The sequence below is a fragment of the Brachyhypopomus gauderio genome, chromosome 7 (assembly GCF_052324685.1).
Source record: "Brachyhypopomus gauderio isolate BG-103 chromosome 7, BGAUD_0.2, whole genome shotgun sequence".
Taxonomy (NCBI): Eukaryota; Metazoa; Chordata; class Actinopteri; order Gymnotiformes; family Hypopomidae; genus Brachyhypopomus; species Brachyhypopomus gauderio.
The window spans coordinates 30,185,029-30,200,321 of NC_135217.1; the positions used below are offsets into that span (position 1 = coordinate 30,185,029).

The 15,293-nt window shown below is 39.4% G+C and overlaps 2 protein-coding genes across 2 annotated transcripts; both read right to left on the reverse strand.

Annotated features, from left to right (window-relative positions):
* Positions 1 to 356: 356 nt before the first annotated feature.
* Positions 357 to 2,979, reverse strand: LOC143519547 (sulfotransferase 2B1-like). Its single transcript, XM_077013123.1, has 6 exons — positions 2,782 to 2,979; positions 2,412 to 2,620; positions 2,103 to 2,229; positions 1,918 to 2,012; positions 685 to 865; positions 357 to 556 (listed from the first exon to the last, which is right to left on the reverse strand). The coding sequence occupies exons 1-6, from the start codon at positions 2,915 to 2,917 to the stop codon at positions 441 to 443; spliced, it is 864 nt and encodes a 287-aa protein (XP_076869238.1). The 5' UTR covers positions 2,918 to 2,979; the 3' UTR covers positions 357 to 440.
* Positions 2,980 to 8,876: 5,897 nt separating this feature from the next.
* Positions 8,877 to 12,470, reverse strand: LOC143518282 (sulfotransferase 2B1-like). The gene is made up of 6 exons (XM_077010733.1): positions 12,230 to 12,470; positions 11,918 to 12,126; positions 10,832 to 10,958; positions 10,658 to 10,752; positions 9,686 to 9,866; positions 8,877 to 9,534 (listed from the first exon to the last, which is right to left on the reverse strand). Exons 1-6 carry the CDS (start codon positions 12,375 to 12,377, stop codon positions 9,419 to 9,421), a joined length of 876 nt encoding a protein of 291 aa, XP_076866848.1. The 5' UTR covers positions 12,378 to 12,470; the 3' UTR covers positions 8,877 to 9,418.
* Between the last annotated feature and the right edge of the window lie 2,823 nt (positions 12,471 to 15,293).

Genomic DNA, 15,293 nt, shown 5'->3' on the forward strand with positions numbered 1-15,293 from the left:
GGCCTGGCAGTTATAGGCAGCGCAATACCAGTTTCAAATGACAGCAAAATTGACCAATCATATCTTCTCTCTTAGTGGGCGGGCTTAACTGTATGATAATTTCCGCCCGCTGTGGCGACGCTAGCTGTCGTTAGCACCATCGCTAGCTAGTTTCGATTCATCCCTTTGACGTCCTCGTGCGCGTTGTTTACATATTCCGCTTCCGAGAACCACGGAGCTGTGAACCTTATTTTGTTTGGAAACTTATTTTGCTTAAGATGTTATCTAGTACAGATATTATTGTTTATTGCGTTTTTAAAGCTGTACTGTCGTCTCAGTTTTTCTTTATTTAGTTTATTAAGAAAGGAAAAAAAAAATTTCGGGGGGGAGGGGGGGGGGGGGGGGGGTAGCGGGCCCAGGTTTAAAGGTCACGGTTCGCTACTGTTCAAAGGGGATTTGGTTTATTTCTCATCCCAGGGGAATCTAATTCCAGTTTCTTTCATTTCCTTATGAATGGCTGCATTGAATTTGGCCTCCATCTCTGGGCTGAAGTGATTCTTCCAGTCTCCAGAAATTCCTTAGTGAAAAACAAACAAACAAACAAAAAGAAATTCCAGCTTTGCTTACTAAAAACTTTCAGAGGATTTCACTTTCATTGACACCAGCACAAGAAAACAGTCTTGGGTAAATGGTCCCTTTATCTACCTTTTCTGAGGAAAGGCGACTTATTGCTGTCCATGATCACCTGTGGTACCAGTGAATAGTTGGACATCATGTTATGCTTCATGTTCTTGAACTGACAGTGTTCGGTCACTCGATCCAGTGCATCTTCACACAGCTGCCGACCAAGAAAGCATAAAATGCGTCCTATAGCCCCACGCAGATCCTGAAAATGAAGTATGATACCTCATAAAGTACATGGTTTTTCTGTTATTATGTGACATCATGTTGCATTTATCAACATAGCTAGATTTTGTAGAATATAAAATCTAATCTACAATCAGTCAAATATACAGGCTGATTTACATTGTTAGTTCATGAGTTACACTAGGGATGGTTAATCTGATGATTTTATACTGTGACAAATCTTGAAGATGCGTTCTTTTCAAGAACATGTAGGGATCATGACATTTTAATGTTCTACTTGTGTTTCAAAACTTCACAAAATACTTTGGCCAGTAATAAAGTGGATCCCTGCTACATTCACAAACAAACAGAATGATTGCTTACAAGATGGCTGTGCTGATTGGCATGTGTCTGTACCTTACCTGTACCTTAGTGTCTGTGTCTTTCGAGTGTTATGTATTTTAAAAACAAATCGATTTGGGTAATGTGGAAGTGAAAGAGGTCATGCCCTTCTGTAAACTGTAAACATTGTTGGTCATTGATTAGCACTATGCAAAATGACAAATCTATTCATCCACCTTATCTTACACATGGCGAGTGTGTTTCACTCAGTTAGTACAACCCCACTCATCTGTAGGGGGCACTAGAATTGCTTGTAAAAAATGCTTGGTTGTAAGAGCATCACTTTTACCAATAAGGGATAAGTTAAGAATTATGTGATCAATTTCATGTATGACCACTTTCTTCCTTCAACTTGAAATGCCCCTCCATGGGATAATAAATGACAAACCTCTGAAAATACATAATTTTACTATCGCATAACATGCATATTTACACATAAATACAAGAATGTTATTGGTTTTTATGCATTGTAAGAAAATGTAATGCAGTAATTCATATTAAACTACTATACGAGTTAAATGCACTCTAGACATAGGAACAGATTCAGTCAGAAATATCAAATATTTATGTTGTTATTGGAAAATTGTAGTGTCACTACATATGGTACTGGGACTGGTGTGAACAATTAACATCAGATAGCTCACTACCACAGAATCAGTATGCAGTGTTGCCTCAATTTGAACATATTACCTGAACCAGCTCCTCATAAGTGATGTAGAAAATTCTGTCTCCTAGATCAGGGTTTCTCCAGCTCTTCACATGATCAGTCCACTTGCCAAAAAGCACTGCACAAACAATATGTCATCGTGCCGGCATTCTACATTAAAGTCTGATGCAGCACCAGTTTAAACAACATCTATTAGAATCTCTCTTACCTTGCCCTGCTAGGAATTTGTCAGCAAATTCTTCAAGTGTTCCTGGGTCATCCAGAAAACTGGCCATCCGGTGGAAATGAAAAGACGAAACCAAGACATCTTTAGGGTTTCTGCCAATATATATGGCCTGTGGATTAACGTAAAGATGCAAAAGTTGAATTGCAGATATAAAAGAGGCACCAACTGAATGTCTTACTTTTGTTGTCATTATTTGTTTACATGAAGAACCAGTTTTAAGGTATCTATGTAAAAAATATCTCACTTCACTGAGTTAGCTACTAACACTAGACTAGACTCACAGTACTTTACCTTTGCCTTAGACGAGAAGAATGTGGAAGGCATCAGATGGTAAGGCATATGGGAGACCAAAGCCCGTGGAGATCTCAGCTTGTCCATGACCAGAGCAGCACGAGTCTCCTCAAGCCAAGGAACCCTGTCCCAGTTTGGGATGGTTTGCACTGGAGTAAAATCTCCTCCATTGAGGAGCAAAGGAATAATCTCTTGCATCCATGTTGTACCTGAAAAAATGAAAAAAATACTATAAATCATTTATATTATGTTTAAATATATATTATGTTTAAATTATGTTGTTATCAATCTTCCTGTCCACAACACTTGCACTGTGTGTGACAGGGTAAAACTAATAACTTGATTTCTGAAGTGTTTATAGGGTTCTTACCAGATTTTGGATAAGAAATGCAAAATATATCTGAATCGTTGACATTGAAGTTCTCAAAATATTTAAAACTGTCTTCACTGTGATTCTCCTTTGGGCACATCAGTCCATGGTATATAAGGTACTTTTTATTCTCCATGTAAAAACCGTGGATTACAACGCGTGGGATGCTAGACTAGCACTGATGACTCTCCTCTGGGTAGTGGCATCTCTGCTTTTAAAATTACGTAATTTAAGTATTGCATACTCAGATTATTACTGGTTCTCCAGAAGGACGACCGCTCATTGGCTAATTAGTTGATATTACTTTCGGGGGTCTCATAGTTCTAAACTTTTAATCATACGTTTCTGTATACCATTGTCAGGCGACGAGGTAGCGAAAATGAATCAAATAATTACTCACCGGATTTGGGAAATGTAACTACAAATAAGACATCGTTCTGAATTTGTAAGGTCTCAAAATTCTTGAGATTGTTCTCAGAACACCCGGTCTTGTGTATAAAAACTCCATGGAAAATTACAGTTCGTATACAAGTGTTGTGCCAAATTCAGCACGTGATATGTAACCTCTTCTCGCAGAGTTGGCAGGTTCGCGGTGTTCACGCCAAATTGGGCTTGTTTGAAAATCCTGCCGCGGGTAAAAATTCTGGGGTCGCGGGGTACGGTTTTTGGGCTACTTTTGAGTTGGGCTACTGCGGAAGTTACAAGTCAACACTAAGAATCGTTAGCGATATACACTCGCCACCCCCCTCCGTCGACAACTTTGGGCTTTGGGCTAGTTAAGCTTCTGAAGGGCGGGTTTTACACTGATTTTGTGCGGGATATTTTTGTAGGACCTGGCAACCCTGTCTTCTCGGGTACGCGGTGCTGTACGTCTTTCTGGATGGAGTTATGTCCCACACATAGCCTACTGTGTGTTGTATGTGAATGCTGTCCCTGTTTCAGTTAGAAAACCCATGTATTGACAAATTCGGCACAACTCCGGCATGATGACAGGATGAAGACAAAGGTTTTGTCCAGGTTGTGTCTTCCTATGGTTTATTCACTCTTAACAATTTTGAATTTCCCTCATCCAATTACTCGTGAAACACGGGAACTCCTGCCTACTAAATTGCTCGGTAGCCTAGTAACCTAGCGATGTTACTTAAAGTGATGAAGAAGTTCCACAAATGCTGCCTTTTAATATAGGGGGAGACCGGGTATGGTTGTAACACTTATTGATTCAGTCATTGAATTTTTGAGCTAGAGTTCTCAAACTTTTATACAAAGTACACACATTAGTTTACTACAAATGGCACCAATTCAAACCTCATTTCAAATATCACAGCCCTCGTGAGTTGATGTCAAATACATGGTGTTCCCTTGTTACAACCTACCCCACTACTGGGGTAGGTTGTAACACATGCTGGGGTAAGTTGTAACAATTAGACAAAAGAAGCAAAAACACATCATGCAATATGCTTCAAAAAGAGGTTTTATAAAATAAAATAACAATCCAGAACAATGTATCTCTCTCTCTGTGACTGACCATAACTCATATCCACTATCTGTTTTACTCAGGAGTGTGTGTGTGTGTGTGTGTGTGTGTGTGTGTGTGTGTGTGTGTGTGTGTGTGTGTGTGTGTGTGTGTGTAAATTAGTGTACTAGAACAAACTTAATTAACAATATGTATGCGTAATGAACACTAATACAATGTACCTGTGTAAAGAACATGTAGGTCAAAATAATAAACAATGTCAATGTGTGTGTGTGTGTGTGTGTGTGTGTGAGTGTGTGTGTGTTACATGGCAGATACCATGTGCCTTCGCAACTGATTTGACTGACTTGTCCTTCTTTGTGATCTTCTCATCAGATGCTTTTTTAAAAACATTTGCAGGCACACCTCTGTCAATCTTTTTTTCCCACTACTTAGGCATTCTATTAAAAATCAAGAAAGTTTTCTTAGTTGTATTTAAGGTGATGGTTGTAACACTTTTTAAAGCTGTGTTTACAACCCACCCCCACTTCTCGTTTTTCTTTCCTTCCCCGTGCATTCTAGGCTTTGTCTGTTTATTTGTGTAGCACTTTCTGCACGTTCTGAGTTTGTGAACTGTGGACATTAAAGACGTGCATGTGTTTATTGGCTGTCACTTTTCACTTTCACCAGTGTCTGGATTGATTGGATGTAAAGGCAGAGTGTTGACTGTAAAGCATACTTGGATATGAGAAATGGGCTATATAACAACCACGTTAATAATAAGAATAGCAATAAGCAATTTGACCATTATTTACAGTTACATTAGTTCAATAGATCTATAAAGAGCTCATCCATTAAGGAACTTATCTTCAAAGAACTCTCAGTGATCAAACTAGTAATGACTGATACATTCTCTTTCCAGATAGTTTAATAGATTTAACCAATGAATTAGGGTGACTAAGAAGTTTTACAATTGGTGGTTAGTATGGTACATGATATCATAATAATTTCTGAAGTGTCATTAGACTCTGCAATTTAGTCTTTCATGTCAAGACATTATTTAGAATCCATCCATACATTTTCATCTGCTTATCTGGGTTCAGGTCGTGGGGGGTAGAAGCCTGTGGAGAAAACTAATTTAATCTGCTTGTATTCGTGATCTCATTCTTTCGGTTACTACCCAGAGCTCGTGACCATAGGTAAGAGTTGGAACGTAGATTGACCAGTAAATCGAGAGCTTTGTTTTTTGGCTCATCTCTCTCTTCACCACAACAGTCCGGTACAGCGTCTGCAACACTGCAACCACAGCACCGATCCGCCTGTCAATTTGTTCCATCCTCCCCTCACTTCTGAACAAGAACCCGAGATACTTGAACTCCTTCACTTAAGGCAACGGCTCACTCCAGACCCAGAAAGGGCACTCCACCCTTGTCCGACAGTACCATGGTCTCAGTTTTAGAGGTGCTGATTCTCATTCCGGCCGTCTCACACTCGGATGGGCAGTCATGGCCTGGTATTTAGGGAACTGGTCTTGTGACCGGAGGGTCGTGGGTTCGATTCCCAGACCTGATGCCATGACTGAGGTACCCCTGAGCAAGGCCCTTAACCCTCAACTGCTCACTTGTATAAAAATGAGATAAAAATTTAAGTCGCTCTGGATAAGGGCGTCTGCAAAATGCCGTAAAATGTAAAAATGGATGCAAACTGATCCAGCGAGAGCTGTAGGTCCTGGCCTGGTGATGTCAACAGGACCACTTCATCCACAAAACGGAGACGCAGAATCCTGAGACTACCACACCGAATCCCCTCCACCATCTGGCTATGCTGAGAAATTCTATACATAAAAGTTATGAACAGAATCAATGACAAAGGGCAGCCTTGGCAAAGTCCAACTCCCATTTTATCTTAAAAAGAGGAACCACCACACTGGTTTGCCAGTCCAGAGTAACTGCCCCCGATGTACACGCGAAGACATGTCAGTCAGGACAGTCCCACAACATCCAGAGCCTTAAGGAACTCGGGGTGGATCTCATCTACCCCCGGAGCCTTGCCCCCAAGGAGTTTCACAACTTCCCTGGTCACCTCAGCCCGAGTGATGAGCAAACCCCCGTCTGAGTCCTTCAGTTATGTTTCTAGAATCCAAATAAAATAACAAAAATGATTGCCCTTCTTTTCTACTACAGATATTACTAATCCACATCTTTAGGAGGAACTACATAGATCATATTATCAGATATGGTGGATTAAACTCTGAACTTAGCCAGAAAGAAACTAATCTTCATGTGTTAACTCTTTCTGTACGTGGTACGTGTTCGCATGTGGTCGTTGGAGGTAATATCAGTTAACTTGCAAAATCATGTGCAAGTAGGTTACAAAAATGCCTTGCAGTATGCAGAGCTTTTGTAATAAACAGACAGGTTTGCTTGTGTGAACGTTTTTTCACCTTACACAATCTGAAACTGCCACCTCACAAATTTTCACTGTGGGGGCTGTGTAGGTCGCTGGGGACACTGGGCTCTTCAGAAGGGGATTATATGGCATCCAGCACTGGCTTAACAAAAAGAGAGAGAGCGGGGAGGATATGACAATGACCTTGAGAACGCCGCATGCCTCCCTGCTGATTATAAATTAGTCATAAATGAATGTTTAATGTTATTTTTTAAGTATGTGTATGATATGTGTGCATTTCTCTAGTTTGGTTTGTCTCTCCTAGTTTAGTTAGATATTTACAGTATCACCCTCATGTGACTACCCAGCTGTTATTTACTTCTACAAATACCTCATATTTCTGTCAGTATGGACACTGTTGTACACATACCAGACCAACAGAGGTCACCCTCCCCGGAGTTTTAGCTTCACCATGATGACGAATCGGATTCACCTGCACCTCATCCACTCACTTACTACTTAAGCTTCCAGAGAACGTCCGGTCTTTGCAAAGTATTGCCATACAATTATTGTGTGTATACCATGCAGTTGTTTCTCTGATCAGTTTTCTGTCCATCGCTCTTTGTCTGTTCTTTGTGGTTTTTGGAAATTATCCTAGCCCTGGTTCTGTTGCTGTCTCTGACTTCTGTGGCTGACCCTTGCCTGTTCGACCCTCTGGCCCTTTTACTCTAAATTAAAGTGCTCTGCAAATGGATCCTGCTTCGGTGTATGAGCATGTTACAATTTCTTTGTGTAAACAATATGTTATTGGATTTTGTTGATTAGCTGGCATACAAAAAGTTTCTGAATGTCACTCTTGAAATATAGTTTTACATTTTATATAGTTTTAAGTTCTTCAAGGTTTTGCCAGTACAGGCTATGCCAGAGTTATTAAATCAGAGTTTATCAGAATCTATATTTCCTGTTTATCTGACAGGAAAAAATGTATTGTATCTATATGAGATATCTATATAATTCATATAACCCTAACCATAACCCTAATATCTATTAATATAGCTTAAGGTTAAATATCACTAATCATAATGTCATTGGGTTTCCTTGTAGTCTAAAACTGTTTGGCAATTGAAGACAGTTAAACCTTCATTATAAAGTGTGCTTCAATTAATAATAATAATAATAATAATAATAATATGTTTATTTTATATAGCGCCCAAGGTCAAACCCAAGGTCGCTGTACACAAATGAAAGGGGAAAAATACAGGGCTTAGAAAGAGCGGAAATATTGAGAAAAGAGGAAAGTCTTGAGTTGAGTTTTGAAAGTAGAGAGAGAGTCAGAGGAGCGAATAGAGGGAGGTAACGAATTCCAGAGGGTGGGGGCAGCAACACTGAATGATCTGCCACCCATAGTAGAGAGTCTGTGTCGTGGGACAGAGAGCAAACCTAGGTTAGAGGACCTGAGCTGACGTGATGAGGTATGAAGGTGGAGAAGGTTGGAGAGATAGGAGGGTGCAAGACCATGCAGAGATTTGAATGTTAGGAGTAGGATTTTATAGTGAATTAAATCTTTACATTCTTTTCACCCATGTATCATTGGATATACTGATATAAAATAAGACTTACACCAAGCTTTATTCTAGCATTTCCCCTAATACTAATTCAATTCAAATACAAATTGAATCAATCCATGCAAAAAGCTTCGTTACTTTCTCTGATGGCCTGACTCTAACAATGACTGAGGAGGGAAAAGCATAAAAAAGAAAGGGAAAGAAAGAAAGCCACGTATTTACACTAAAGAATGAAGTGATACACATTTAAAGTGACTAAAAGGTAATGTCAAGTCCCAAAGTTCATCTTGAAATGTGCCATATTTTGTCAATTGTGATTTTTACAACCCAATTGAAATTTGTCCTCTGCTTTTTACCCATCTGTGCAGTTAGAACACACACACACACACACACTAGTGATTATCTAGGGGGCTGTGGATCACACGTGCCCAGAGCGGTGTGCAGCCCTAGCCCGGCGCCCGGGGAGCAGTTGGGGTTAGGTGCCTTGCTCAAGGGCACCTCAGTCATAGCCTGTCTGGGAATCGAACCCAGGACCCTCCGGTCACAAGACCAGTTCCCTAACCGTCAGGCCATTTCAAAGGCCATCCTTTGAAAAGCATTTAATAGGATCATAACTGCAGAATCTCCTCCCAGTTTTACTTCCTCCACAGCACAGATAAGGCAAAAACCCATAAACTGAACAACATGAATGACTATGCAGATTATTTATTCATTCATTTTTGTTACCTGACAAACATTAAAATCACTTTAGATTGGACATCGGACAAAGATCGTTATTTTCTGTTTGCTATCTGTGCTTACAGGTACAGGTTATAATCATGGCCCTGCGCTGCATTAATTCACAGAGTGGTGTGACATGTGGTATTCATGTCTAGAAATTAATCTCTCAGAAACTAAACTCTTTTTAAATTGTCATTTTTAAGCTGAATTAGGTAACTAGTTCAAAAATACATATTTACTACAATTGTCACTCTTGTAACAGGAGACCATGAGACAGATAACATCTGCAGAAAGTTCTACATTAATATATTTATACTTATTGAACTATATACTTTTATACCTTATACTTTTATACTTTTCTATTTTATTTGTTTGTGGGGTTGTTTTATATCATTGAATGAACTAAAGTATGTGTGGGTAGAACAGGGTTTTTAAATACTTTAAAAGATAAACAAATTTGCCCAGACTAGATTTATGATACATTTTCAATTCATTCAAGGACATTTTTGGTTTATTTCTCATCCCAGGGGAAGTTAATTCCAGTTTCCTTCATTTCCTCATGAATGGCTGCATTGAATTTCATCTCCAACTCTGGACTGAAGTGATTCTTCCAGTCCCCTACATTTCCTTGGAAAGAGCAGACAAAAAAAGAAATTGCAGTGCGTTTGTAAGAGTGATTCTGCTCCGTCCTCACAGAAATGTCTGGAAGATCCCATTTCCAAAGCATTGACACCAGCACAAGGAAACCCAGCTTTTGGGCCATTTTTTCTATATCTACCTTTTCTGAAAAAATGTGACTTGCTGCTGTCCATGAGGTGTTTTGGTACCAGTGAATAGTTGGACATCGTGTTCTGCTTCATGTTCTTGAACTGACAGTGTTCGGTCACTCGATCCAGTGCATCTGCACTCAGCTGCCGACCAAGAAAGCATAAAATGCGTCCTATAGCCCCACGCAGATCCTGAAAATACATAGGAACTCCATGATGCATTACAAACTCATTCCTGGGACAGTCAAACCAATTATAACAGTTACAATATACAATACCAAATACAACATTCAATACACAATACTTCATAAAATAACATATTTATGTAACATACAGCTTGTTTACCCTTGCCAATAAACCTCTGATGTCTGAGTATTCAGCTTGAATCAATGCTGATGTCTCTATTATAATCTGTGTTTATTCTCAGTCCACCAACAGTTTGATTTGTATATACATTTTTCCACTTTATTAAATATTGCTTTAGAAAAAGCTTCACTTTATATTTGCTTACATATATTCACAGACCACATCAACTGCATAAATATCAGAAGTGGCAGAGATCCAGCTTAGATTAAAGTCACGGTAAGCCAGACACTTACTTCACTCCCACTCACCTGATTATTAATTACACACAACCATTCATTCGTTTTCTTCTTTATCTATTTACAGACCACATGCAGACTCGCCCAGTATTGTATATCAGTTGTGGTCTTCAAGACTCCCTGAGGAATTCCGACTCTGCAGTGTCTGTGTGCCACAGGTTTTCCCGCCAGCAATTTTCCTGCTATTATTTTGTGTAGCTAGATTGTATCTGTGCTTTCTATAGTTTGTCTCTTTGTTATGGAGAATGAAGATACTCTGTTTCAGTACTCACAACATCGCTCCTTCTGGGCCACAGTCAGAAAAGTGTAGCAGAACAAAATGCTCACAAAATGTGTAAACTGTTAACATTTACCATTTCATGAACTAGTAGAAACTGGTACCTGAATCATCTCCTCATAGGTGATGTAAAGTATTCTGTCTCCTATTTCTGGGTTTCTCCAGCTCTTTACATGGTCAGTCCACTTTCCAAAAAATACTGTGAAAAAAGTATTACGTCATGCCAGAGTTTTATATTAAAGACATATTATATTAAAGTACATTGGTTTGTATCTCACCTTGCCCTGCTAGAAATTTCTCAGCAAATTCTTCAAATGTTCCCGGGTCATCCAGAAAACTGGCCATCCGGTGGAAATGAAAAGATGAAACCAAGACATCTTTAGGGTTTCTGGTAACATAAATGATCTGTGGACAAAGTAAAAAGTAAAAAAAAAAGACTTTTGAAAGAGTTATTTATGTGCTGTAGGACAAACTGTTGGATAAAATTCAGATTTGGCTTGCTGTTCTAGAATCCCATCCTATCCATTTTTCATTAATTTTATAAAGATTGTGAAAATAATGGAGTACTTAGCTGTTTGTGTTATGGAGTTACACCCACTAGTATTTTTGAGGATGTGGCTGCCACATGATAATTGTCACGTTGAGGACCCCGGCCCCTCCCCTTTTGGGCGTGTGTTTATGTTGTCCACGTGCTTCGTCTGCGTCGGTGGATATTCGTGGTTATAGCTATGTCTTGTGATAATCTGTCTCACCTGTGACTCGTCTCGTAATCACGTGGGGCTAATGTGGTTTGTCTATTTAATGTGCGCTCGCGCAGTGTCCTGTGCTCGTCGTTGTCTAAAGTATACACGTCTCTGTTCATGTTAAGTGTTCTACGTGCGCTATACGCGCTTTATTCGTATTCTTATTAAAAGTGACGTCTGCTAAAACAAGGATCTGTGTCTCGTCCTTGACGCAGCACCCATCGTCACAATAATGAAATGTTAAGATTTCTTTGCTTTTGTATTCTCTTCTGAGATTGTTGATCCCCCATTTATGAAGTCAGGCATTAATTAAGGGCTTAATTTAAATATGTTCAATATAACGTATTTTGGGTGTTTTATGCAAGAATTTTCAAACGCTAACCAAATTGTGAGATTGCACATTCATTAGATACTGCTGTAGAAGTTGTTGAATTAAGAAAATAGCAAGAATGAAAATATCTGCAAGAACATAAGCATTCAAGTTCTTTGAGCTCACTAACAAATTTGAACAAAAACAGCAGAACAAGTACTGGTGAAATAGTTTATATATCTTTGGGGCTAAGATTGAGGAGCATGGCTACTGTGGATATCACCACTACAGCTGCATTCACAGTACTTTACCTTTGCCTTAGACGAGAAGAATGTGGAAGGCATCAGATGGTAAGGCATGTGGGAAGCCAAAGCCCGTGGAGATCCCAGCTTGTCTATGAGCTGAGCAGCACGTTTCTCCTCAACCCAAGGAACCCTTTCCCAGTTTGGGATGGTCTGCACTGGAGTAAAATCTCCTCCACTGAGGATCAAGGGAATAATCTCTTGCATCCATGTTGTTCCTGAGAAATATCAACATATTTTCTTGTGCTGTGAAGCTCTGAAAAGCAATTGCCTACCTTTCCTTGTACACTAAGGTGAAAATAATTCTAAATAGCTACTTGCCTGACTTTGGATATGTAGTTATAAAGATGTCATCTTCTTGAATTTTGAATGCCTTAAAATAATTTAGACTGTTCTCAGAATAAGCCATCTTGGGGAGAAAAATTCCATGATAAACAAAATATTTCTTGATCTCTTGGTTACACGACATAATGACACATCTGCTATGCCATTACCAGTTGTACACATTCGGAATAACAGCGAAGCTTCTGGTGACGTGTGTAACACAATGTTTCTGCCACTAAAGGAGTGAACCCATAGTTGAGATACCTAGAATTTACCCTAGCACTGATTGACTAGAAGATTGCGGTAAAGTTAACAGATTATGCATATTATTTGGTGAAGAGGTCAAAGTCTCAGTTTTCTCTTTGAGTGAGTTGGCACATTCAGTAAAACAGTGTGTAAAGAGTTTAAACATACCTGCAGAAAGGTTCATTGTCATTGCATTCACTTCTCTGGCCAGAAAGGCCTAGAACACATAGACTAAAAAAATTGGCACATTATGTTTAATATTCATTGTGCTTTTAGTGTTAACTCTTTACAGTTACTCACATGCTGTGTGGTATGGATTTTCTCACAAGTCATAAAGCTATTCCTCAAAAGGCGAATATTTAGGCAAACATATTGCAATAATATTTTTCTAGCCTGATTTGGCTTTTTCAAAGTGCATAAGAAGTAAAATAATTTTTTATTTATGTAGCACTTTTTATAACATATGTTGTTACAAAGCAGCTTTACAAGTGCATGTGTCCAGGGAAAAGGGGAACACACATACTGAGTCACTCAGTGTGACTCAACCATGGTAGGTAACATGACCATATTGCAGCACACTCATCTGAGTGTACAGAACTGGTTCAGACTGTTCTGGGGCTCTAAGCCGAAGCTTGATAAGGAACTCTGAACTCCATGACCATTTTTTGACAGTTACACCTGATTCTCCACTAGAGTGCTCTCTCCTTTTTCATGAAAGAATTATATGTTATGCCCACCAATCAAAAAGCAAGAAGTTAATTTAGGACTAGTGAGAGGGGGTGGAATGTTTGTGCGTGCGACATCGAGATTTGCTTTAGTTATTTTGCTTTAGTTCGCTATGATACATTTGACGTGGTGGACGGGGACGGGGGGGTCTTCCTTAAATTGCTGGGCCCAACGCAGCATGCATGCTGAGCGTATAGGACACGCCGGCTCTCCAACTTTATACAGTACAGTATTGCCAATGTGCTGGAATTCCATTTAGTTAAGTAAGATTGTCTCCCACCTTGTGGATTTATTTGGTATTGCAAGTCCTTTTGTGACCTGTTTACAGTTTTTCACTATTTGGTTCATTTCTCAGATCAGAATTGAAATTCTCAAAACTGTTCATTGAATCTCCACATCTCCTTGTCACTTGTGCACATCATAATTGTATTTCTCATTGTGTTTCATATTTTGCAAATGCTTTTGTACATTTTGCAAATGGACATGGACAATTGTGTTGTTTTTTACATTATCCATTGCTTATGTCATGTTTATCAAAATGTGTTGTACGGATTGTCTGTTGAATTGTCTCACCCTCCAAAACATTTAGACTTTAGGTCATCGCCTAGGTCATTACATGCAAAAGTGCTGAACATGTTGTCATAATCTCTAAGGTATCATTATTATTATTATTTTTGTTACATGTTGGTAATTTTATCGTAACTTGATTAAATGATTCGCAGGTTTACATTCAGTTACAGTAAGAAAGGGAATTTGTGAAGGTTTAGATCAACCAATGGTCCCAACCACAGGTCAGAAGTGCGTCTCATAAACTTTTACTGTTACTGCCAAACATTTATAGATGCTAAACACTGCAGTATCACAAAGTCTCATAATGAAAAGACAAGGCCATGTACAGGGTGAACAGCCAAGAAGAGGAGTAAGACTGTGTGGTGTAAGGCAAAGGGGGCAAAACAGTGAAATACAGTAAGGGCAACAATTGTGGACCATGTTTTACATGTAAATCATGGTCTCACAATGGCTGAAGCTGGTTGCTGGGTGCAGCCGAATATTGGAAGAACAACTGTGTCTTCAATCATTCAAACATTTCATAGAGAAAACATGTATGTAATTCAGAAATGTGCTCTCTGCTGTAATGCTGCACATTGGCATACATTCTGACATGTTACTGTATTACAGTTTTTCTCAGTCGATTTGGTCCATATACCTGCAAAAGCAGATACTTCACTCAAAATTCTTTATTTTTGCCTCAAAAGCACATTTTTAGGTCAGTCAATTTGTCAGTGCCATCAGAGTATCTAATCTGTGTGCCATTGACTATGAACAAGGCAGTCAAAATACTTAGTCATGTTGTCATTGAAACTATAAGTCACAGTCAGTGCAGACTGTATATTCTGAAGGAAAATAGCTAAGCTTTTGATTTCAAGAACGCTGCACATTCTGTGGTATATCCAATACATGTTACACACATACAAACTTACACGGAACACAAAGTTACACATGACTGTATGTGGGAAACTGATAGCAAGAAATTGGACTAGAATCAAATTTGTACAGCAATATTGTTTGACTGTATTTTTTGCACTGCAATTTGTTGACAAAAACAAATCTGATTGAAATTCAGAAAAGACTGACAAATGACTGGAAAAACTGCAAAATTAGAAAGTTATTCTACACATTCAAAACAACCTGAGCACATACATGCTTCTCTTGTTGATGTGTGATAATGGAACCTCTGCCCCCCCTATGAGTCTTGATACCCTATATGGTATAAGAATGCAATGTATAATGAATAATCTCCTTTGCAATGCAACGAGTGTAGAAATATCGCATACAAAATCTATGGCCAGACAGAGAGCAGCGTGTGGATGGCCAGGAGGGTGAGGATGGTGGTCAGGTGAGGGAGGGTGAGGACGGTGGTCAGGTGAGGGAGGGTGAGGATGGTGGCCAGGTGAGGGAGGGTGAGGATGGTGGCCAGGTGAGGGAGGGTGAGGATGGTGGTCAGGTGAGGGAGGGTGAGGACGGTGGTCAGGTGAGGGAGGGTGAGGATGGTGGCCAGGTGAGGGAGGGTGAGGATGGTGGTCAGGTG

Excerpts from the sequence above, each read along its gene's own strand:
- LOC143519547 (XM_077013123.1), bottom strand. The coding sequence starts at position 2,917 with ATGGAGAATAAAAAGTACCTTATATACCATGGACTGATGTGCCCAAAG. Across the intron at positions 2,621-2,781 it reads CATTTCTTATCCAAAATCTG|GTACAACATGGATGCAAGAG; the intron begins GTAAGAACCCTA and ends TCATTTTTTCAG. Across the intron at positions 2,013-2,102 it reads CAAATTCCTAGCAGGGCAAG|TGCTTTTTGGCAAGTGGACT; the intron begins GTAAGAGAGATT and ends TTGTTTGTGCAG.
- LOC143518282 (XM_077010733.1), bottom strand. The coding sequence starts at position 12,377 with ATGTCGTGTAACCAAGAGATCAAGAAATATTTTGTTTATCATGGAATT. Across the intron at positions 12,127-12,229 it reads AACTACATATCCAAAGTCAG|GAACAACATGGATGCAAGAG; the intron begins GCAAGTAGCTAT and ends GATATTTCTCAG. Across the intron at positions 9,535-9,685 it reads GTCACATTTTTTCAGAAAAG|GAAATGTAGGGGACTGGAAG; the intron begins GTAGATATAGAA and ends GCTCTTTCCAAG.